Genomic DNA, 21,287 nt, shown 5'->3' with positions numbered 1-21,287 from the left:
CAAAACAAACTTGGTAGCAAATGCCTTAGTAAGCATATGACATAATTGTGTACGTCCGTATGTATGGCTGTCAAATTTTATTTTTTAGGTGACAGTTAAACTTTGTTTTGATTTTCAGAATATTGAGATTTTTAAGGATCTTCGTTGTAGTTTTTTTTTTCCACTCAACTAGACCATGTTGCCAAAGTGGATAATTTTTCACACCTCCTTTCTACTAAAGTGGAGAATTAATAATAATAATCATCATATTAACTTTGGTATAGAAGGTAAGGTAGTTTAAGAAAAAAGATCTAGGCACCCACCCATATGGCCTTGGGCCTTAAGTCATCAAATATCCCCGGGTCGGCCCAAAGGAAATAAACCAAGCCCCTGGCTCTGTGTCTGTAGGCCTCCTCCCTTTCTTTGCCTTTTGTCCAAGCAAACATCAAGTCTTCTTCTCAAATTTCAAAACAGGCCTCCAAGATCGACAAAACTGGTGCTGCAGCAGCGAATTCCTGGGCTACGCCTGAAACTTCTGTGCTTCCACTGAATTGTGCTCAAACCCAATCATTTAAGCTTTCTGCTTGGATTGCGATTGTCTGTCTGCATATAACAAGTACATTTTGCCTTTCATACGATATCACATGTGGGTTTTATGTATGTATGTATGTATGTATTTATTTATTTATTTATTTATTTATTTTAGTGTATGTATGCAAGTGCCTGTGAAGATGATATGTTCTAAAGCAGTAAACTTTTTGGTGCAGGTGCAGCAGACAGAGTACACCATTGTGGAGTGAGGGCTTGTTTTGTTATATAAATTATTTGTTCAATTGGGATTTTGGTTTCGAATTTTTCATAAAATAATTTGGGTTTTATCGGAGTCTGACTAAATTATTGCAAAATATGGAGGATTCTCAAAATGAGCCACTGCCTCCAGGCGTTCAGTCGTTGCAACCTCATCAAGGCTTCTTCTACCCTCATATGATGAGTTCACAAGCCCAGTATAGTAATTTCACTACAACTGCCTCAATCTTTCACAAACACTTACACAGCCACATGATGGCTCATCACATAATGCTGATATCACTCAAGAAGCTAACTCATCAATTCATAATGCATCTGATATTCATCTTGTCAATGAAAAGCACAACCTCGCACATTCTCATGGTGCTCTCCCACCCACCAGAAGCTCCAGACTACATGTTGAAAATGCTAGCGAAATTGAGCTGCTGCAAAAATGTGGTGCATGAACAAGTACTTATGACTCTTTATTGTTTTTGTTTCCCCTTTTCATGTTTTCATTTCTTTATTGAACTTATGTGATTATTTTCTCTTTGTCTGCCTAATAGAAATTTCTACCCAAAATATCATACGTAGTCAAAGGTTTGTTTTATTTGCTTTCAAAACCTTCTCTTCATGATGGATATATAAATCATTTTAAGTTTGATGTTTTGTTTTTTGCAATTTTAGAGAAGCAAGAGGTGTGGATGAGTCTTCTAAGGATAATGTAGATGTCTTCTCGGAACGCCTTGATCCCAGCGCTCTAAAGGTGTGTAATTTGAATCAGTTTTACTTTTGTCTTGTTGCCATATCAACTCTATAGGTAGGCTCACTGAGTATATCATCTCCTATTCTGAAATTATTATCAGTTTGTGCATTCTGCTTATCGGTGCTGCTACAGGAGCATCTACTGAAGATGACCACGGAACATCGAGCTCAAATGGCTTCAAAACGTGGGAAGTCTACCCTTACTGGAGAAGGTTGGTAGAAAGTTTCTTCTTTATGATTGGCATGTACTGTTATTCCCTTCTCAAAACTGTGATACCTAGTTTCAAAGCATTGGAAGTTTGCCCTCCCAGTACAATGGTTGTCGTTCCTTCTTTCTCCTTTACTGTTGGGCCTTTTTTCTTCTGTTTCTTCTGTGGTCAACTCTTTTGAACATAATGTTCTTGTTAAAAAAATTTCTTTACTAAAACAAGAGGAGTGTCTAACAAGGAATAAACAACCTCTTAATGAAAACAGGGAACATTATGACATCAGTGAAATGAAATGTTATATATTTGAAGCTTCTAGAAAATGAAAAACAGTATGGAATGCACAGGGTGGGGCTATTTGAATATACAAGAGACTGTTCCTTTGTTTGTCAATCCAAGTAGTTATCTCCCTCCTGATTTATTAACAGCTTCTATTTTTTCACCATTCAACTCAATGGAAGAGTTACGAACTAGCTCCTAGTCTAGTGGTATTTCTCTTTCCAATGTTGGAAGAGGTCCCAAGTTCGAATTCCTTGTCCTCTGTTAATAAAAAGAATAACGAGGTGAAGGAGTTTCTTTTCACAATAAAGTAGGATTCGAGTCAATGTAGCTTCCCTTAAGACGTAGTGCATCTGGAATTGATGCATGACTTGAAGTTGCCTTTTATAATAAACCAAGATTCAAATTGTTGATTCTCTTAAATGGATCAACGTGAGAGGTGAGAAGGACAGATTGAGACGGGAGATAGGTAGAATAAATCACTCGCACAGGACAGAAGATACATGTGTTCACCCAAGTTAGGCTACACCCACAGGGTTAAAGACTTCTCATTATGATAATGTAGTGTTTATGTATTACAAGAAGTTGGCTTAAGCATAAGAGATGATTAAATACTCAGATTCTATAGGTGAGAGAGGCTCCTCTATTCGTGTTGTCTTGCAGTGTGGGAAAATTATCCTGTTTGTATTCTTCATGTTTGAAGAGCTTCCTGTTCCCATTTGTTATGGGGTTTCTTGGGAGACCAATCGTGGCCTAAACAAAACTCATTGTAACTTCCATTAAGCAGCAGTCCTCACTCTGAAAATTGTCTTTTAAAAGACGGCCTTGATTTAAAGTTGGCGTAATCTGGATGGGGAATACAAAACAAGGATACTTCTTTTGTCCTTTGCAAGAAAGAAGCTTGGGAAGGATTCCAAAATTTTGTGGCACATGTCCCTCATTTCTAGAAGCTTCCAAACTTTTTCTTCTTATAATAAACAAGAAAGAACCTCTGGCAGATTTGACAAATCCCACGGATGAGCCGACTCAAATTTGTATGTAAAACCTGAGAATTCCATGGAAGCTTCTGGAAATGAGAAAAATGAATGAACTAGTGATTTTTGAGTCCTTGGCTTTTCTCTGACAGGATCTTGTCTATATGCGGCTGAATATATGGTGGGTAATACAGCTAAGTGATATTGCAGACCCAAAGGAGAAGCATAGAAGTACTAAATAAGGAATTGGAAGCAAGCATAGGCACCTTTAGTCAAGGTGTGTAGAAAAGCCCAACAATATTCTATATATAAAGCTTACCTAGAATTGTCATCATTAAAGTTTCCATGCAATTTCTAAGAAAACATTTATTGGTATCCTAATGCTCACTTTAAAAATAAATAAAAAAGGTTTAAGTTACAGTGATGGAATGTGATTTAACAATCAGCGTGTATGTTTATCTGAAATGTAGGAGAAAGTTACTTTTTAACTGGGAGAAGAAAGCTTGATTTGGCTGTTCTTTTACAATTAATAAAACCTTGGTAAAAAATTAAAAATAGATATGAGAAGTTTGCCCAACTAGAATTACATGTCGTGTGGAAAACTTCAAATGTTTTAGGAATCCAATTTATTCATGTTAATCCAGGTCATTTTTAGCTCAGTATGCTCATAGTGGTCAGGCAAAATTTATTGGTGTGGTTGGAAACCATGTGAAGATAATTGCTTACAGGAAAGAGGAAAATGTTCTGCCAAATGAAATATTCGCTCAACTGAGACAACCATAATTGTAGTTGTTATATGTTGTTTCTATGGATCATGTTTAATGTCATTTGCCATATTTGATATGCCAATTACTCAACAAAATAACTAGTCTTGCGTTCTGAGTTAATCTGAACAATGCTCATTTGCTGATTTCATACTAGGTAACATAGAAATCGGTAATGGTTATGGTGTACCAGGAGGAGGTGCTTATTACGGTGCTCCAGGACCTAATGTTACTGCACCTAGTAAGCCTAATTGACAAAACTGAAGAATATTTTTCATTGTCATTTTCTCTTAATTGTCTACTGTAGAAATTGAGCATTTTCTTGTTTGTTTTCCTAGGAAATCTGGGAGTTGGAAATAGTGAGATGATGGGTCAGAAGAATTTTGAGTCTGACAATGAACAGAAGTCTCCAGCTAAAGAATTGCCAGAATATCTTAAGCAAAAGTTGAGAAATAGGGGTATTCTTAAAGACGACTCAAGCAAAAGCAATCTTGTAAGTTTTTGCTATGGAAATAATTTGCCCTTACCAATGCTTTTAGCTTCTCTCTCACCTCACTGTCGAACTTGTTTTACATTTTTTTGAGAACCAAATCTTCTTTTGAAGCTATGTTCTTCAATCTATTTGTGCAAGTTCAGGATGGAGTTTTTGAAAATGCTCTTCTCTTGTTGGTTGATTGGATATCCAAGTCCCATTCCTTTGTATGAGAAAGAATGTGTTGAGGCTCATATGTGTTACGTCCAAGGTTGGTCTCAAGGAGTGTCAACAGTTCTCTAGTTATTTTGGGTGATCACGAAAGTGGCATATGGTGTTAGACTGAACTTGGTACTAGTGTTTTCAAAGGTGTTAACTAGGAGCTGGCATGAAGGCAAGGCAGAGACAAAATGCCCCAGACATCTATCTGTTGAGATAAATGCTCCGATAGTGTGTGGCTTTGCATAATAGCATAAGAGGCAGATGCCCTTTCCTGTTGAACCCAGCAACCCACTGCTTTGGGAGGCTTATGCCTCGTCTTGCAAGTGCCAAAACACTCATATGCGCCTTGGCCTTGAAACTGGCTTGATACCACTATGTGGGTTCAGGAGCACTTCTGATGCAAGACGCGTAGTGTTAGGATTTTGGCTCGTCAAATATGTCCTAGTTGGTTTAGGATTGTTTTAGGAAAATTAGAGGTATACCAATTCTTGTCCTAGAGGGATTAGGAAAGAATTTCAGTTTTCCTTATTCAATTCAGGTTTGGATTTCTAGAAGTCTATTTAGGATTTGGATAAGTGTAATTTCCTAATCCACTTAGGAATAGGAATCCAATCAGCCTTGGGACATGTAAGCCAACTCTATATCTATAAATAGGGTGTGGCAAGGCTTATTTTAAAAGAGGAAAAACAGCCAGAGACAGCCAAGAGTTTTGAGATTAGTTCTAGGGTTGCAAAAGTTCTGTAATCTCTATTATTAATCAAAGGGGCGGTGATTTCTCAACCTAGAGAAATCACAACTGGACGTAGGCAAAAGTTCTGCTTAACCAGTATAATTCTTGTGTGTTTCTAAGTGTTTTAATATTTGCTAGTTTTGTCTATTGCCGTTGGTTACATCAAAGAACAAGATCTAGAAGGCGAGTTATTTAACACGTAGGACCTAAATTTATTAGTTTCCTAATATATTTGTTAGTTTCCTAGATTCTCTAGTTTTCCAAATTCTAGTAGGATTTCTACTTTTCCAGATTTCCAGATTCTAGTTTTAGGTTTCCTATTTTATTTAGGATTTCTGTTTAAGCAAGGGTTTTTTATCCTATTATGTCTAGGTTTTAGTTTGCTATAAATAACCCCATATAGTTCTTTAAAATTCAGATTTGGATATTGAGTAAACCTTCTCTTAAAACTAGGTGATTTCTGTCCTTCCTTCTCAGTTCTCTGATTTCAGTCCTTTCTTTCATCCCTTCGATCTATATTTTTGTCTCCTCGACCTCCGATATTCTTCTTGTAGACTGTTCTGCCCTTTCTTTCGTCTCTTCGATCATCAATCTCTTATATTCTTCTATGTTCTATTGTTTGAGTGCTTAATCTAATACCTATGGGCTGTACTACATCAACTTCACTATAAGTTTGGCCTTGACAAGGACGAGAGGGTTATGAGTGAGGATGTTCTGAAGCTAATATTTTGTGCATTGTGCAAGTATGTTAAATTTCAAGTTCGTTGTTTATTAGGTTGATCTAGAGGGAGTACAAGGAAGTTTTTTACAAGGAACCCCATTGTTGACTAATTCTTTGGGGTATTATACTGATATAGCAAGCTCATTCCCTAGGTTGTGATATGGCAAGCTGACCAATTCTTGTTTTAGTTTATTTCTCCGGTCTTCTTTTTTAATCCATGGGTAACTTAAGTTTGTCCTCAAGTTATCTTATTTTCTCTTTTGAATATATAATTTCTCTTTTTATTTATTGGAAAGACAGTTTCTCCTATTTTATTTATTGCTCTTTTCTTATAAACCTCCTAGGTACCAGAAGATTGTGCCCCCTTTTAGTTTTCTTAATGAATTGTCTGTACACTATTGGTTATTTTCATAAATATTACACTGCTTATGAAAAAGAAAATAAGTTTTGGAGTTCTGAAATATCTTTAACTTCTATTGTGGACTACTCAACTTATGACATTGGACTTCCTCCGTTTGTTATTCTCAGTTTATCTCTTTTCCTTTGATTAACCTGTAACTTTCAATTTCAGAAGTTGAAAAGTAGTTCAACTCAACAGACGGAATATGGGAAATTGCCTCCTGGATGGGTGCGTATCAGTTGTGAGATATAATTGTATTTTTATTGTATTTTTTTATTAGGTATTTTTTCTCCTAGCTGCTGGATAGAATTGTTGTGCAAAGACCATATCATGGAAAATATAGTTGAAATTTGTTTCATTTAACAAAAACAATGACTTGTTCCTATGAGTCATCACTGAAGACTAAAGAAAGCAAACAAGTTACAAATAAGATAAGCTCATTCTTGTTAGCTAAAAGTGCACATGATATGCTAGCGTACAAGGGCTCACATATACACACATAAATAGAACGAGGCCATAATTTAAATTTCTGAAATTAGTAAAATTGTAGTCTATTTAAAATGTCATGTTGTGTTCTTTCATGCTGCTATTACCCTAATACTTCTTGTATTACTTTTTAGGTGGAGGCAAAAGACCCTGCAAGTGGTGTGTTGTATTATTACAATGAGGTCAGTGGCAAGAGTCAATGGGAAAAGCCTGCTGAGACATCTTCTGTTACACCACTTCCATCACCTGTATCTCTTCCAGAAGATTGGGTGGAGGCTTTGGATGAAACAACAGGTATGCGTGCCAAATATGTTCTATGTGTATTCTGAGAGAAGTACACCAACATCCCAGGGGTTTCATGAAGTCACTGGTATCCACTGTGGATGTGTAAATAGCACTTTAGTCTTAGTAAATTACACTTGGCTCTCTTGTTTCAGTTTCCATTTGTAAATGACCGTCGATGACAAAAAAGTAGTAAGACCTTAATGAAAAATGAAAAAAAGAGAGGATAAATTTGTTTATATTGATATAGTATTATATATCGTGAGATTCTTTCTGTAGGACGTTAAAGGACAGATGTATGAATAACATATCAGTAACGTGTCAATAGATTATTGATATGCCAATAACATGTTAAACATATGTATGGACCAGTTATTGACATGTTATTGATATTTTAGCGATACATTATTAATATGTTATTGACATGGACATCCAAAATTCCTGCAGAGAGACGCACTATATATATACAATTCTTCTCTCATCCGGATGTCTGCATGTTATTATTGTGCAGATGCCATTGTAAACAGGGAGGGCTAGTAGAAAATACATGGCGTTTGTGCGATAATAATGTCTGGATGTCCGCAGAGGAAAATTTATGTGTGTGTGTATATATATTATGTACATATTTATATAGGGAGGGAGAGAGAGAGAGAGATGGAGGATTTATAAAACAGTACACTTAGGGAGAGGTCATAGAAAATACATGGCATCCACACAATAATAATGTCTGGATGTCTTCAGAGGAGAATTTCTGTGTATATATATATATATATATATATAGAGAGAGAGAGAGAGAGAGAGAGAGAGAGAGAGAGAGAGGATTTATAAAACAGTACACTCTGTGCCACTCTCTTTCACATATTCTTCAGATATATTTCCTATATCCTTCAAATAGTAAATGATGCTTGAGATTCTTGAAGAAAAGAAAAAATAAGAGTCAGCGAGAGAGAGACAGAGAGATTCTATATCCTTCAGATAGTAAATGATGCTTGAGATTCTTGAAGAAAAGGAAAAATAAGAGGCAAAGTTTGGAACAAAAGCAGGAGAAAAAGAGAAAGGTGAAGAACTATAGAAAAAGGACATGTTCTTCCGTGGAATGGGAGCTGGGATTATTCACACGATCACCCTCCAACAAACGATAACAGTTCCAAGGACAAGAAGGTTGTTACTCTTTAGTAGTTGTTATCTTTTGTTGGTGGTGGGGGGGGTTGGTGCCTTGTTGTTGGGAATTATAAAAGGGCAGTTACTTTCTGGTGGTCTGCAGTCTTGGTTCTTGTGTTTGGAAAGGAATAAAATGTTCTGTGAAGGTAAGGAAGGGGTGAAGTTACTTTTCGATAGAACCAAATATTTAGCGCCTCTTCATTTTAAAGATTTTGAAGATGAATCCTTTGTGTTATTCTTCTTTGTTAGGCAGAGCTTTGATCTAATAGTGATTTGCATTTATGTTTCTGGGTGACATATATGGTTTGAACTTGGTTAGACATCTGGTTCGTCTCACTTGTATAATTTCCTTTATTAGTAAAATTTGTTTATTATTAAATTAAACATTGGGTAGAGGAAAAATATTCAATTTGGTCTCAGGATGCAATGATAATTGGGTTTAGTAATAGGACCACCGACTTCTGGTGGGGCAGCAAAGATTGGGCAGTGGTTTTAGGTGATCCAAGAATTTCCTCTCTCTTGGCTTGGGCTGATGTGATTTTGAGAAATGCAATTGACGATGGTTGGAGTTTTGAGTGGCTTGGGCTGCTGTGGTTTTGACAAATGCAATTGATTATGGTTGGAGTTTTGAACATCTAAGGTTGAGAAAAAGGGGTTGTGCAAATAATGGTTTGTGGTGGTGGAGAGGATTTTGATTCAGGCATGGCTGGTAATGGTAGTGGAAGTTGAGATTGAGATTGGGCTTGAGGATGGGAGCAATAATCATAGCCTTCTTATATGCGTATTTTACTTCTATCGCAGTTTATATGATTCGTTTTACTAAAGTCATGAAGTGATCATTGTCAAGTAATTACTGCAAGAATCCCCTGTTTTTGGAGTTAGAACGCACATTTTGCAGTTATCCAAGGAAATATGTCATTCCCATACAGTCGTTGACATGGGTTAAACTGACAAGGTGATCATTGTATGAGAATCAGGTAGCCAGTCTTGTTTCTGGAAATTGCAAACCAAGTCCTAGACAAAGTAGAGCCATGTCTCACTTACCATTTTGAAGAACAGAGATCCACTTCTGCTTTAGGGAGGTTGATGTGATGTGTTGTATGTTTCTTTTGATAGGTGTGGGAATATTTTGCCAATAAAGTTCCAGGGAGAGCTGCCCATGAACCTAAATAGTATATACATTTTTCATGAAGATGTGGTAGTGAAACATAACCAGACTACACAGACAAAATTTAATTGATAATTAAAGTTGTTTGCATTCTGTTTCTTTTTTCTTTTCTTTTCAAACTTAGAACTTTCATATTTTCATGCACAGGTCACAAGTATTACTACAATACAAAGACACATGTATCACAATGGAAACACCCTAACTCATCAGAGCAGGTTGCACTTGCATCTCAACATTTTGACAGCTTGGCTTCTCGAAATCCTGCTAATGTTTATTGGGATGGCCAATCAGCCGAGGTACAAGCAGAGAAGGATGAATCATCCAAAACAAAGAGATGCATGGGTTGCGGTGGATGGGGACTAGGCCTTGTTCAGATGTGGGGTTACTGCAATCATTGCACAAGGTAAGATGGCTCCCTTGTTCACAAGATACCTGTCAGGGTTCTGGAGAAACAAGCCCCATACCTGAGGGAGTGCTGGTGGAACTGATCCATAGTTAAATAACATGTGCCAAAAATGTTCTATACTTTCCCTCAAGCTAGGAAAGAGATGTCCACCAACCACTGGTTGATTCATGAATACTGAAGTAACAACAAACCAATGCAATTTTTTAAAAACATATACAACTTGGATTAATTTTATTAATAAGAAAAAGAGTTACAACAGAGGGAACAAGGTGTCTCCTAAAAACATAAAATACATCAACAAGAATAAATTATTGTTTTTAAAAAAAAAATTAACTAAAATACGTGGCTACAATCTGTCAATAAGAATTAGTATGAAAGACCAATTACTTATCGGAAACCCAAAAGGAGGCTCATAATCAAACTCTGTCCCCAAAATTATCCACCTTCTCACACCTTGCACCCTTAAAAAATTCTCCTATTCCTCTCCATCCAACTATTTCCCACAAATCACATCTCCCCAACACCAATCACCTCATCCTACCTCTAAATTAACCTTTTACATAATAAAATGCTACAAGAAGCTGGAATCTCCCTGCTTAAATTGATCTCCCTAAACGTTCTTATCCACAAAGAATATAGAACCAGAAAATGGAGCAATAAAGGTTTCAAACCTTCAGCATCCTTTCTTCATATGACACACCACTAAGGAGATAGGCAAACTATAATAAGGTCTCCTCTGCTCCATGTCACAAGTATTCATCCTCCCATTAGCAATAACTCAAGCTAAAGCCTGGGGCATAGGTGGTTCTTTATCCTTCAAAACTGCATGAGAGTGGATACTTCTCGCCAGCAAACCCTAGAGAGCAGAAGCTGGAAGATAAGTGGGTGAAGGGGTATGAGAGGCACTGGCAGCTAGAGAGAGGTGGAAGAGGGGCGGTTTCTAGAGATACTTTTTTCTTTTACATATTGAGGCTTTGATACCAAATTAAATTTGGCGTTAAGTGGATTTGCATAGTAACATGTCTCAATGTGGATTAAAAAACAAAAAGTACATTACCTTTCCCCAATGTGAGACCAAGTGTATTTACTTTACTGACCAAGTGTATATGGCACCTGGTGAACGTATTTTGTGCTGAACTTCCAATTTTCTATAGAAGCATGTCATGTTTTACATGTTTAGTACTGAAATTTCGTGTGTCAGTGTTTATTATACAGTAAATCTACTTGTAATAAGTTGACAATGGCTTTAATAGACAAGTTTTAAAGCATTGCAGATACAAATCTCTCTCTCTCTCTCTCTCTCTCTCTCTATCTCTCGCTCTCGGAGTTGTGGTTCTCAATATATACAAATTTGTGTGCATGGTTGCATTGATACTCGTTTTTCTGGATTATTTTATCACTTGCAGAGTTCTTCATCTTCCACAAAGCCAGTACTTGATGACGAGTATGCATAATAATCACCAGACTCCAGATCCTGTAGATATCAAAGGAGAATCCGACAGAAAGGCCCCCACACAGAGGTACCTGTCTTTCATGGAGCTAGGTTTTCTTAAGTAACTGCTTGCTTTTAACTACGAAGTCGTAAGTGTCCATAGAACCTTAAATGCAGTGAAGTTGTCTTGGACTGCCGTTATATGTAAGAGATGTGATTTTACTTTCGGTTTTTAGGTCCAATTGGAAACCTCCAATGGGAAAGGGAAATAAAAAGGAAAGTAAGAAACGTTCTTACTCTGAGGATGAGGAATTGGATCCTATGGACCCCAGCTCATATTCAGATGCTCCCCGTGGTGGCTGGTATGTTCCACAAACTTGATTGATCCATTTAGAGTGATGTTTTATTTTGTTTCCTCCTTTTAATATTTGTAAAATTTATCTGGTGCTTATTTTCAGGGTTGTAGGCCTTAAAGGAGTGCAGCCACGAGCTGCTGATACCACTGCCACAGTAAACTCAATACTTTTGCCTCAATAAATTTGTCTCATTATCTTGTTATAATGTGCCAGTAAAATATATATGAACTTTAGCTCAATGGTTTACAAAGATAAAATAGGCAAAACGGAAAATTGTTTATTGGCTTGGATATTTCATGAGTGATGCAACCTGGATGATACACCTCCATGCGTGGGAATATTGTCCATGTTTGTATATCTATTGATACTTGAAATTGTCAACAACATCAGAATGTGATGCTTCCTTTCTCTCCCAGTGATGCACATAAATATTTTCCTGTTGTATGTTGATTTTACCATTTGAAATGAACTGTATTTGAAAAGCTGTCATGCTTTAATTAGATGATGTTATGTTTCTGGTATATTTCAGGGTCCTCTCTTCCAACAGCGTCCTTACCCATCACCAGGTGCCGTCTTGAGAAAGAATGCTGAAGTTGCTTCACAGACCAAGAAATCAAGCTCACATTTTGCACCTATATCCAAAAGAGGGGACGGGAGTGATGGACTTGGTGATGCAGACTGAGAATTTTGAGCAATTTTGGTCTGTTTTGCATATCAGATTACAGGTGTATGTATGTATTCTTTTCATTACTTTCTAATCAACTTTAAAGATATGGTTTTATCTACAGCGCCAGATGACCCATTAATTTAACAATAATTTATGTAGCTGCTTGCTGCTGCCATACTAAGCTGGGTTGCATAACTAGACAATGACAAGCAGAGACCTTGGAGTAATGATGCCCATCTGTGAAGTCAAGTCAAGGGAAGACTGTCTTGTTGGGGTCGGAAAATGCTGCTTAATTGCAAGCCTGTATACATTCAAAGAAGAAAAAAGAACGTCACTGTATTCGTCTCTTCTATTCATCTCATAGTCGTACCAGTAGGGTTTTAAAGTTCAAAGGTCTTCCTGTGATCCCAATTAGAATGAATATGTAAAGTGATGGTTGAGAGCACTATCGTTATACATAATTGAAGCAGTTTTAATGTCATGCGGTTGAGGGCATTGAAATGGTCTAGTGTTAGCAGCATTGAGAATAATGCATGCAACTTTCCTGCAAGTTTTGGTAAATCTGTTTTGCCGTTAAATGTTACCCTGTAACATAGATACTGCAATGTATGTGGAATCTAGTGGATTTTTTATCTTGAATGTCGTTGAAATGGGTTCTTGTGCGACAAGCATGTTAGGATGGAGAATTTTTGTAAATCTCGCACCTGCTTTGTTCTGCTGTCTTATTCAATCTCTCTCCTTGAATGGGTACCGATGGTCGGCGAAAGGTTGAACATAAAATTCCCAGTGGTTGATGTTATTCAAATTTGTGCTACATCTTCTTTATAAATCCTTAAGCAAAAAAAAAAAAAAATCCTCTTTATAAATGGCAGATTGAATGGGACAGTTTGAACACACAAAATGAAGTTCTAAAGGCTAACAGGTTAGATCATCGACAGATTGCAAATTCAAGGACACAATTGACTTCATATACAAGAGAAACTTGGGCAAATTTAGCCATTGTCCACTTTTCCTAAAGGCTAACAAGTTAGCTCCTCCGTTTGACATGGAGAAATGCAGTGGAATTTCTTCATTCAGATTTAGCCTTCTTGTCTACCTTTTCCTCTTTTAGTTGTGGAACTAGCACCCTAAATGTCCATATGGCCAGTAGAGTCGCCTCAATCGGGGCAAGCCAGTAGACAAGTATATGCTCCTTTGTTACATGGGCGCCACGAGCATAAGCCCATCCCATCACCTACATAAGTCAATGAGTTTAATACATTCAAGTTTCTAAATGATTAATGATTAATTGTAGTAGGTACTTACAGAGGCCGGGTTCATGCAACCACCGGTCAGATCAGAGCCAAGAATATGAAGAGTTAACTTAGAAACACTTGAGATCCATGTCTTCATGAAGAAACTCCCTGGGATGTTTCTGGCAAGCCCAAGTGAGATAGTAACAATTGCAAATGTTAGCAATCCTTCTGTAAGTGCACCTCGATGGATATCAACATTCAGACGTGGCCCAAGACCTATTTCAGGAAAGAGCTGAATTATGAGCTTGACCCCAGCAATAGAGCCAATAACCTGAAGAGATAAGAGATATGAGAGAAATTAAGTTGTCATCACTGTAAAATATGGAATTAGGAAAATCATTTCAAGTAGTACCTCCCACAACATAATATGTTTAGAAACTGAAAGGCACATGGTTTTTGGCAAAGTTATTCACTTACCTCAAAAGTTGGAGCAGGAAGATAAAGCCTTATCATAGGTTACACGCAGTAACAGCTTAGTTCAACTGATATTTTCACTCAATGCTTGGGTTAACCTTCTTTATGAATTTATATTAGTACATGCAAGGGTTAACTAGGAAAAGGTACGTTATTCCATAATCAATGTCTATTCACTCAATCAACTCGTAATTACATAATCAAAGCTCAATTACAGGTTTATAACAATACTCTCCAACAAAACTAACACCAAGAGTGCAGGACATCACACCTGTAATTGAGCTTCAATATTTAAAAAATCCTTATCATAGTTTTCACGCAGGAACAGTATAGTCCAACTGGTATTTTCACCCCAACCTTGTTGGAAAACAAGAGAGACAATGGTTCCTCTGATTTTATTCTTCTTCATTTTGGATGAACTCTCAAATTTCCCTAGTTCTCTATGTTTTCCATATTGGTTCTATATAGACACAAGGCTTGGTTAGGAAAACATGTCTGATTCCATAATCTATGCCTAATCAGTTAATCAACTCTTAATTACATAGTCAAAAGCTCAATTATAGCATTATAAGTAGTCAATTATTTCCATCTAAGCTAGTACCAACGAATGCATGATATTGAACCATACAACATGACTCCAAGAACTTGGAAAAAACAACTGCCACGGTAAAAGGTCACCAAAAGAGATCTGACAGCAATGTCACTGCACAAGAGAAGAGGCAGCTATCTGGTCTAAAACACCATGGGGTCTTTCAAGGACATTTTCTGAGGGCAAGCTCGTCACTTGACCAGCTCTAATCAAACCTCCAACCATATTCACTAGTCTATAACTATAAAAAGTCCTATTTCTCTCTTGATGCACAACACTCAAAAGAACAGTGGAACTCTAACTTTTGCTTTGCTTCCCTTGTCAAAAGTCTTGTGCTTCTGTCCAAAACAACAGACATGTATGTAGCTGGAGTTATCCTACTCAGTTCAGCTTCCCTAAACAACCTCAAGAATAAGTTTAATGCCACAGGAGAATGAAGAAATAAGTGATCACAAGTGATATAACTTGCCGCAATTAATTATCCAAGCTAGTATCTGTACCTTAGGCTATACTTTATCATAGAAGAAGGCTAAAAACATGCAGTGGATTCCACTTTCCACCTACAATCTGTTCTAGATGCATGTGAACCAAATTGAGTTTGCAGCGGCAGACAACCCTAGGGAGACTGAAGAGAAGAGGACCCAAGCTTCTTCGTTTAGGTGCATCAATCAATTTTGCCCCTTTGCAGCTAGGAAGGGTGGTCTAAGGAAGAGTTCCCACGATCTCATAAAAAATGAAGTATAGAGAGCAGCAGGGGAAGGGTCAGAGCTGTCACCAGACAACCTCCTAGGACAGCAATCTTAAAACAAAGGAGGATTCTGGTAAGGGGAAGAAATGGGTAGCCATGGAAGAGTTGTAGGAGAAGTTATTAGGTCATCTTCTCCTTTTACCACAGCTCCATTTACTGAAGACCAAGGGGTGTGCAAGATAACTGCCCTTGGCAGTCTATATGCCTTCCTTAGATACCTTAGGGTTACAATCATTCAGGAAGAAGTTGTAGAAGTTACATAACAAGTAGACAAATGGGGGCTCGTTGCTTGTGTTTCATTTAGTTTCTTTCTCTCTTTAGCACAAACTTTTTCTTTGCTTCCCGTTCTTCCCTCATCAACCTTCGTATTGTTGCATTCATAGATAAATGTGGTTCATCTTCTTCAACTATGTCTTAGGATGATGAACTATTTAGATCAAATCTATCCAATTTGAACAACATATCAACAGTTCACTTCTTTTCCAACTAATGTTTTCATTTTAGTGCCACTCTTCTTAAGAATTTCGTTCTCTCTCTTAAGGAAAAAATACTAACTACTTGTTTCATGGCATTAGTGTCATCTAGAACATCTATTCTAATTATTTACGCACAATATAATTCAGAAAGGATCACTTAATAGGGTATAATAAAGGAGCGGAGGCAGGGCATATTTAGAGACTTGTATGGAGTATCACCATAATAGGTCTGTTGTAATATATGTCGAGATTATCTAAATTCCAAAATCAACCGGAAAGCGACATAAATTGGCATTTCCCACACGGAAAACAATTCCTCAGTTAATTAAATCTGTTTGAAGATGTATAATTTCTATTTCACTAAAGCAGTCAAATAGAGAACACAAACAAGAACAACCAATATCTCAAATCGTTCAACCAAAAAAAAGGCACGTATAATTCAAAATTTTCAAACAACTCAAATTGTTCATGTATCACAGAAACTAGGAAACCAAGATAACCCAGAAACCGCTATTTATGCCAAATCATATTTCAGCCACCCAAATTAGATTTTCCGCAACCAAAAAATGTAAAAATCAACTCTACATACAAAGATCAAAACCCAAGATTCATTCACTCTAAATTCTACCATTTCCCTCCTCAAGTTTTGTATCTAGCCAACCAAACAACCAAAAAGACAAGCCCATGAAAAGGGGGCTTTGGGTTACCTGAGCAGGGATTCTTGCAGCAACAGTGAAAAGAAAGCGGGTGAAATCCCCAGTGATTGCGGCAGCAAAAACAGTGAGAGGATTGTAAGTGCCACCATTGGTAATCTTTCCCAACAAGGCAAAGAAGAACATGTTTACAATTGACAGAGTGGATTTGATAATCTCACCGGTGGGTTCATGGCCAAACCCCAGATTGTTGTAAACATACATCTTAATCAAGACCCCTGACCAAACCCACATGAATGAGATTGTGAAATCTGATACAAGCAAACCAATCCTCCCCATTTTGCTCGCACAGAAATCACCAACGCTTATGCTTTGCACAGAAATGGTGGCTGGCTAGTGCCCAGGCTCTAGGGAATGCGGATGATGAATAAAATTCGTTTACTTTGTCCTTCCATGTTGACCAAAAATAGAATTTTTTTTTGTTGGGTCGGAAAAACGCAAGGAAAATGTTCTGTGAGAGGATATATTTTTCAAACCCCGCCCGCTTAGGTAGGTGCGGGGACCATACCATACGAACTTTCTCTGTCTTTTCGTGTGTCTGTCGGATTGTAGGTTCTTTTTGTCGAATACAACCAGCCCATAACTCTTAAAAAATAGGGAAATTGGCGGCCCCTGGCACAACTAATTTATTTAATTATATTCCTATTTTGAAATCTAATCACAAATACCCTATATAAAAACTTCATACTGACAATTTATTGCTCATCTGTCACTTTTTTTTTCGTGTCAGTCGTTGCTCTTCTTCTCCCTCTTCTATCTAGTCTCTTCCTCTTCTTCCTTCTGCCAAACCTCACAAGAATCCACCTTCACTGTAGAATCTCGCTTAATTCAATTTTCTCTTAGTTATATCTTCAAACTAGGAGCTAATTTGAACATTAAGGTTGAACCCCAAATTCGGAATCGAACCCTAACCAAGGCGTGACTCACCACCTCCGTCATTGGCCTCCATAACGAAGCCATAATCGTGACTCTCCACCTTCGTTGTCGACTTCCACCACAAAGCCACAACACCTTCATCTTCGATCTTCACTGTGGTGAGTTCTAATATTGGTTTTGCTTTTTTTTTTTTAATTGATTGAGATTATTAGGTGATTACTTTCATTATTTTCAATGAGACATTAATGGGTTTCTGTTGTGGTTTGTTTGTTGTTTCTGTGATTGAATGAAATTTACCAACTATTTCTTGTGGTTGTCAAGCTCTTGGACTTGGATACATTGTTTGTACTTATGATTTGTCTCTAAATCATGCATATACTGGTTTGTGATTGAGACTTGGACTTGCAGACCTCCTTGAAAGTTATGTATTCACTCTTTTGTGATTGTGATTTGTCTGTGAAAGCATTTAGGTGATATATCAAATTAGGACTTCTGGCTTTTCTGAGCAATATGTAAGAATACATATAAAACTCATAGATGCTCTTTGAAATAACAGTAATGTGGGTTTTAACCGTAAGAAACCAACATCATAATTTGAAACCAATAGCACCACCAACAAATGCAAGATTCTCATTTACTTCTTTTAAAAGTGATTGGAGAGTTTGTGAGTTTTATGAGAATGCTAATATTTTAACATACGTTTGATAGTGTAAAGTTGGCATGTGTTGGATCCTTGTTTTATCTATTTTTTTTGTAATTCAATCCTGGATCTATTTTTGGTGCGGTCTACAATCCTCAAGGTTGGTATCATGCCAAGGTTGTGTTGGTGCCATAAAAAGGGTTCTTGAAAAACTTGAAGGTTTGTTGACAACTCTTGCATTTATCTAGTTCCATTGTCTTGTTGTTCTTATTCTCTGAGACTATACTTCTTTAACTGTTTGAACAATGGCAAATGCACTATTGATGATTTCCTGATTTTCTGATTTGTATTTTTACTCGCTTGCCAGGATACACATTCACTTCACCCATGTTTATAATTACTTTTATATTGTAACTAAGTAGTATGAAATTGTTTGCATGAATGTGAACTTTAATTTTACAATGGTACTGTCTTGTGAAAGCTTGCCATATGAAGAATTGGGTCATTTAGAAAAGCCAACAATCTGTATGAATTTTGGTATTGGTTTCTGTTTTGAAATTTAATTGTGATTAAATGTTATGTTTTTGTTTCCATTGTGATCGAATGATTTTTTTACTTCTAATATGCATTTTTTATCCGTTTTATATAGATGGAAGATTGTCTTGCTTCAAGTGGCGGCATTCTTTTGGGGGGAAATTGCTAACTTTCAGCTTAAATTAGGGTCTAAGAGGACATGTCCTAGAATTTTGCTGATAGACATAAATTGTGTTAAAATTTCCAACCAAGAGGAGGTGTAAATTTTTTGTTTTTTGCCACTTTCTTATGTATATCTTAAGATGTAATGAGATAACATTGTTAGTTCATCAATTTATGAAAGTGAAGTTACAAGGGAATTTGTCAATTTCTCTAATTTCCATGGTTTTATCATTTCCCTTGACAAAGAAGAAAAAAATAAAAATGTAACCAAATCAATGATTTAATTGGCAAATGCCATGACATTTGCACATGTATAGCCCTTTATAGCTTGTGTATTGCCCTCGTATCTTTTGTTTCATTTTTTTTTTCAAGTCTGTTGTAATAAATTTATAAGGGAGTATGAAGTTTGTGTACTGCTACTGTATTATTGCTTGTGTATAATTACTAAATTGCTTCCATAGTAGGGAAATTGGGAAATTATGGGTGTAAGAATGTGATTTCATCAAGGACATTACATCCTTTTAAAAAAAACATGTTATATACATTTGGTGTATATTGCTTGTATATTGTCTGTATATTGCTTGGTTATTGTTTGTCTATAACCATTTATTGCCTTTTATTGTCATTGCATTGTATGTTTATTGCCAATTTATAGCTTGTGTCATTTTTTGAGAAAAAAAAATTAATATAAACTCTTGTGGCTTGTAATGCATTTATATTGCCTCTGTATATGGCTTATATTGCTTAGGTATTGCCCCCATATATGGCTTGTATTGCCTATGTAATGTGCAAATAGGACTCTCAAACGAATTAATGCAAAAATTAGTAAAAACCAATTAATCAGTGGCAATAAGAACACAATAGGAGGTTATATAGTAGCAATACTAAAGCAATATGAGGCTATGCAGTAGTAATACAAAAACTGTAATAATCCATCTTATGCAAGAAATGTTGGGCAAAACACAATGTATATAATGTTCTCTCTTCAATTTATAATATAAGTAAAAGTAATTTTTCCAAAAGCAAAATATCTAGGTCCAATCTTCATGAAAAAAAAAAAAAGAACCCTGCAAAAGAGATGGCGAAACAAAAAAATTTCAGGTCCTCTTTGTTGTGCAACAACAATTTCATCAACAAATATGCAAGGTGCATTTTTCGTGGCCTTCTTAAAAAGATAGCAAACTCATGAAGCACCAACACCAACAACAACCAAAGGTTAAGTCAATAAGCCTAGCAATAACTCATAGGTAAGCCTAAATCTAAAACATTGAATGATAATAGTTGTCATACTACAATGCCTTTGTACACTCTTCCCGGTCATCAAAGAACTCTTTTTTCTCACCTTATAACTTATATGGTTTATGGCATCTGCTGTCAACAACCTACAACAATGAAACATAATTTTAGAAAGAGAAACAAGGAAGGTTATAAGAATTTTAGAACAATTCTAGAGTGGACTGTGGAATGAACAAAGTAGTCTTGCAATTGGTGAACCCATTATCCAATTCCTCTACAAGCACAATCTAACTTTGAAAAAAGTGTTCTACATTGTATAGGAGTTAACTAAAGTAAGTGGTGAACATCAAGCACAATCTAACTTTGCACCATTTCACTTCGATTATTATCTTACTGGATATCAAGCGTTTGCTTCTTCTTAAGCTCACCATTGCCGATTCAATATTATGGATGCAGAGAGCTCACTTAGTAGTTCATTATATCAATTTATGTAGTTCATTCAAAAATCACATCCCAAAACATAACAAAACAAATTCAGATCATAACAAATTCTTGAAGATGCAGAACACTTTCAAGTGGCCCAAATGTTCCTTTATATTAGATCACACAATTCCTATAAAACCAAGAGACCATTGAACCAAATAATCAGCAAAAGAAAAACTTCAAAATCATTGTAGCCTGGACAAGCTTCAAGCTTCAAGCATAATATTCCTTACGACAAACAGAGAAATATTTGTTGCACAATCCCAAAATTTTGGTTCAACAAGTTTTTGTATAATCCTACTTAAATAACATTCTCTACACAAGCTAAAAAAATATTAATTTTAAAAAAAGAGATACAATTTTTAAATTAAACCCACAATTATGTTTCAACAAAATTCTGTACAATCTCACTCAAATTTGACTTAGAGGGACTTGTGTCACACCCCAACCCTCGGATTTACAAAACCTTGGGTTACGACGTGATTCACACCTTAATTATAGAATTTAATAAAAACTATAACTAAAATGTGAAGAAGACATTTAAATAAATAAAATAGATATTTCACATAAAATATTCAACATAAACGCGGAAACGATAACGTTTGAAACCATAAGAATTTTACATTATTTTACAAGTTAGAACTACTCGAGAGTTCACTTAAAGAGAGCTCATTATTCAACCACAAGCTATGTTACATTCTATAGATATGCCAAAAATCATCACAAGCTCTAGATTTCGGGTTTGGTACCTGCAAAATTTATTAGGGGGTGAGCGAAACCATAGCTCAAGGGATATAAACCTTTTTACTATAAATTGATATAATTAAATTAAGTGACAGATAATCAAGCAGCCAAATTTCACATT

The 21,287-nt window shown here is 36.3% G+C and overlaps 2 protein-coding genes and 1 long non-coding RNA gene across 3 annotated transcripts; 2 read left to right on the top strand and 1 right to left on the bottom strand.

Moving 5' to 3' along the window:
* The first annotated feature begins 885 nt into the window (after positions 1–885).
* Positions 886–12,895, top strand: LOC148915014 (uncharacterized). The gene is made up of 14 exons (XM_089043377.1): positions 886–988; positions 1,332–1,365; positions 1,453–1,531; positions 1,664–1,742; positions 3,911–3,994; positions 4,092–4,246; positions 6,470–6,526; positions 6,919–7,078; positions 9,543–9,798; positions 11,208–11,321; positions 11,470–11,595; positions 11,692–11,743; positions 12,119–12,320; positions 12,416–12,895. The coding sequence occupies exons 1-13, from the start codon at positions 886–888 to the stop codon at positions 12,269–12,271; spliced, it is 1,452 nt and encodes a 483-aa protein (XP_088899503.1). The 3' UTR covers positions 12,272–12,320; positions 12,416–12,895.
* A 199-nt stretch (positions 12,896–13,094) lies between these two features.
* On the bottom strand, positions 13,095–16,927 carry LOC148915013 (putative aquaporin SIP2-1). Its single transcript, XM_089042971.1, has 3 exons — positions 16,486–16,927; positions 13,562–13,822; positions 13,095–13,490 (listed from the first exon to the last, which is right to left on the bottom strand). The coding sequence occupies exons 1-3, from the start codon at positions 16,768–16,770 to the stop codon at positions 13,326–13,328; spliced, it is 711 nt and encodes a 236-aa protein (XP_088899097.1). The 5' UTR covers positions 16,771–16,927; the 3' UTR covers positions 13,095–13,325.
* Positions 16,928–16,939: 12 nt separating this feature from the next.
* LOC148915012 (uncharacterized) lies at positions 16,940–18,900 on the top strand. Its single transcript, XR_016122739.1, has 2 exons — positions 16,940–17,525; positions 18,657–18,900. It is a non-coding gene; the product is annotated as an uncharacterized LOC148915012 (long non-coding RNA).
* The last annotated feature ends 2,387 nt before the right edge of the window (positions 18,901–21,287 follow it).

This window comes from Prunus mume, linkage group LG8, assembly GCF_029339155.1.
Source record: "Prunus mume cultivar Tortuosa linkage group LG8, ASM2933915v1, whole genome shotgun sequence".
NCBI lineage: Eukaryota > Viridiplantae > Streptophyta > Magnoliopsida > Rosales > Rosaceae > Prunus > Prunus mume.
Note: the sequence above shows the minus strand (reverse complement) of the source record. Positions and strands in the feature narration are given on the sequence as shown.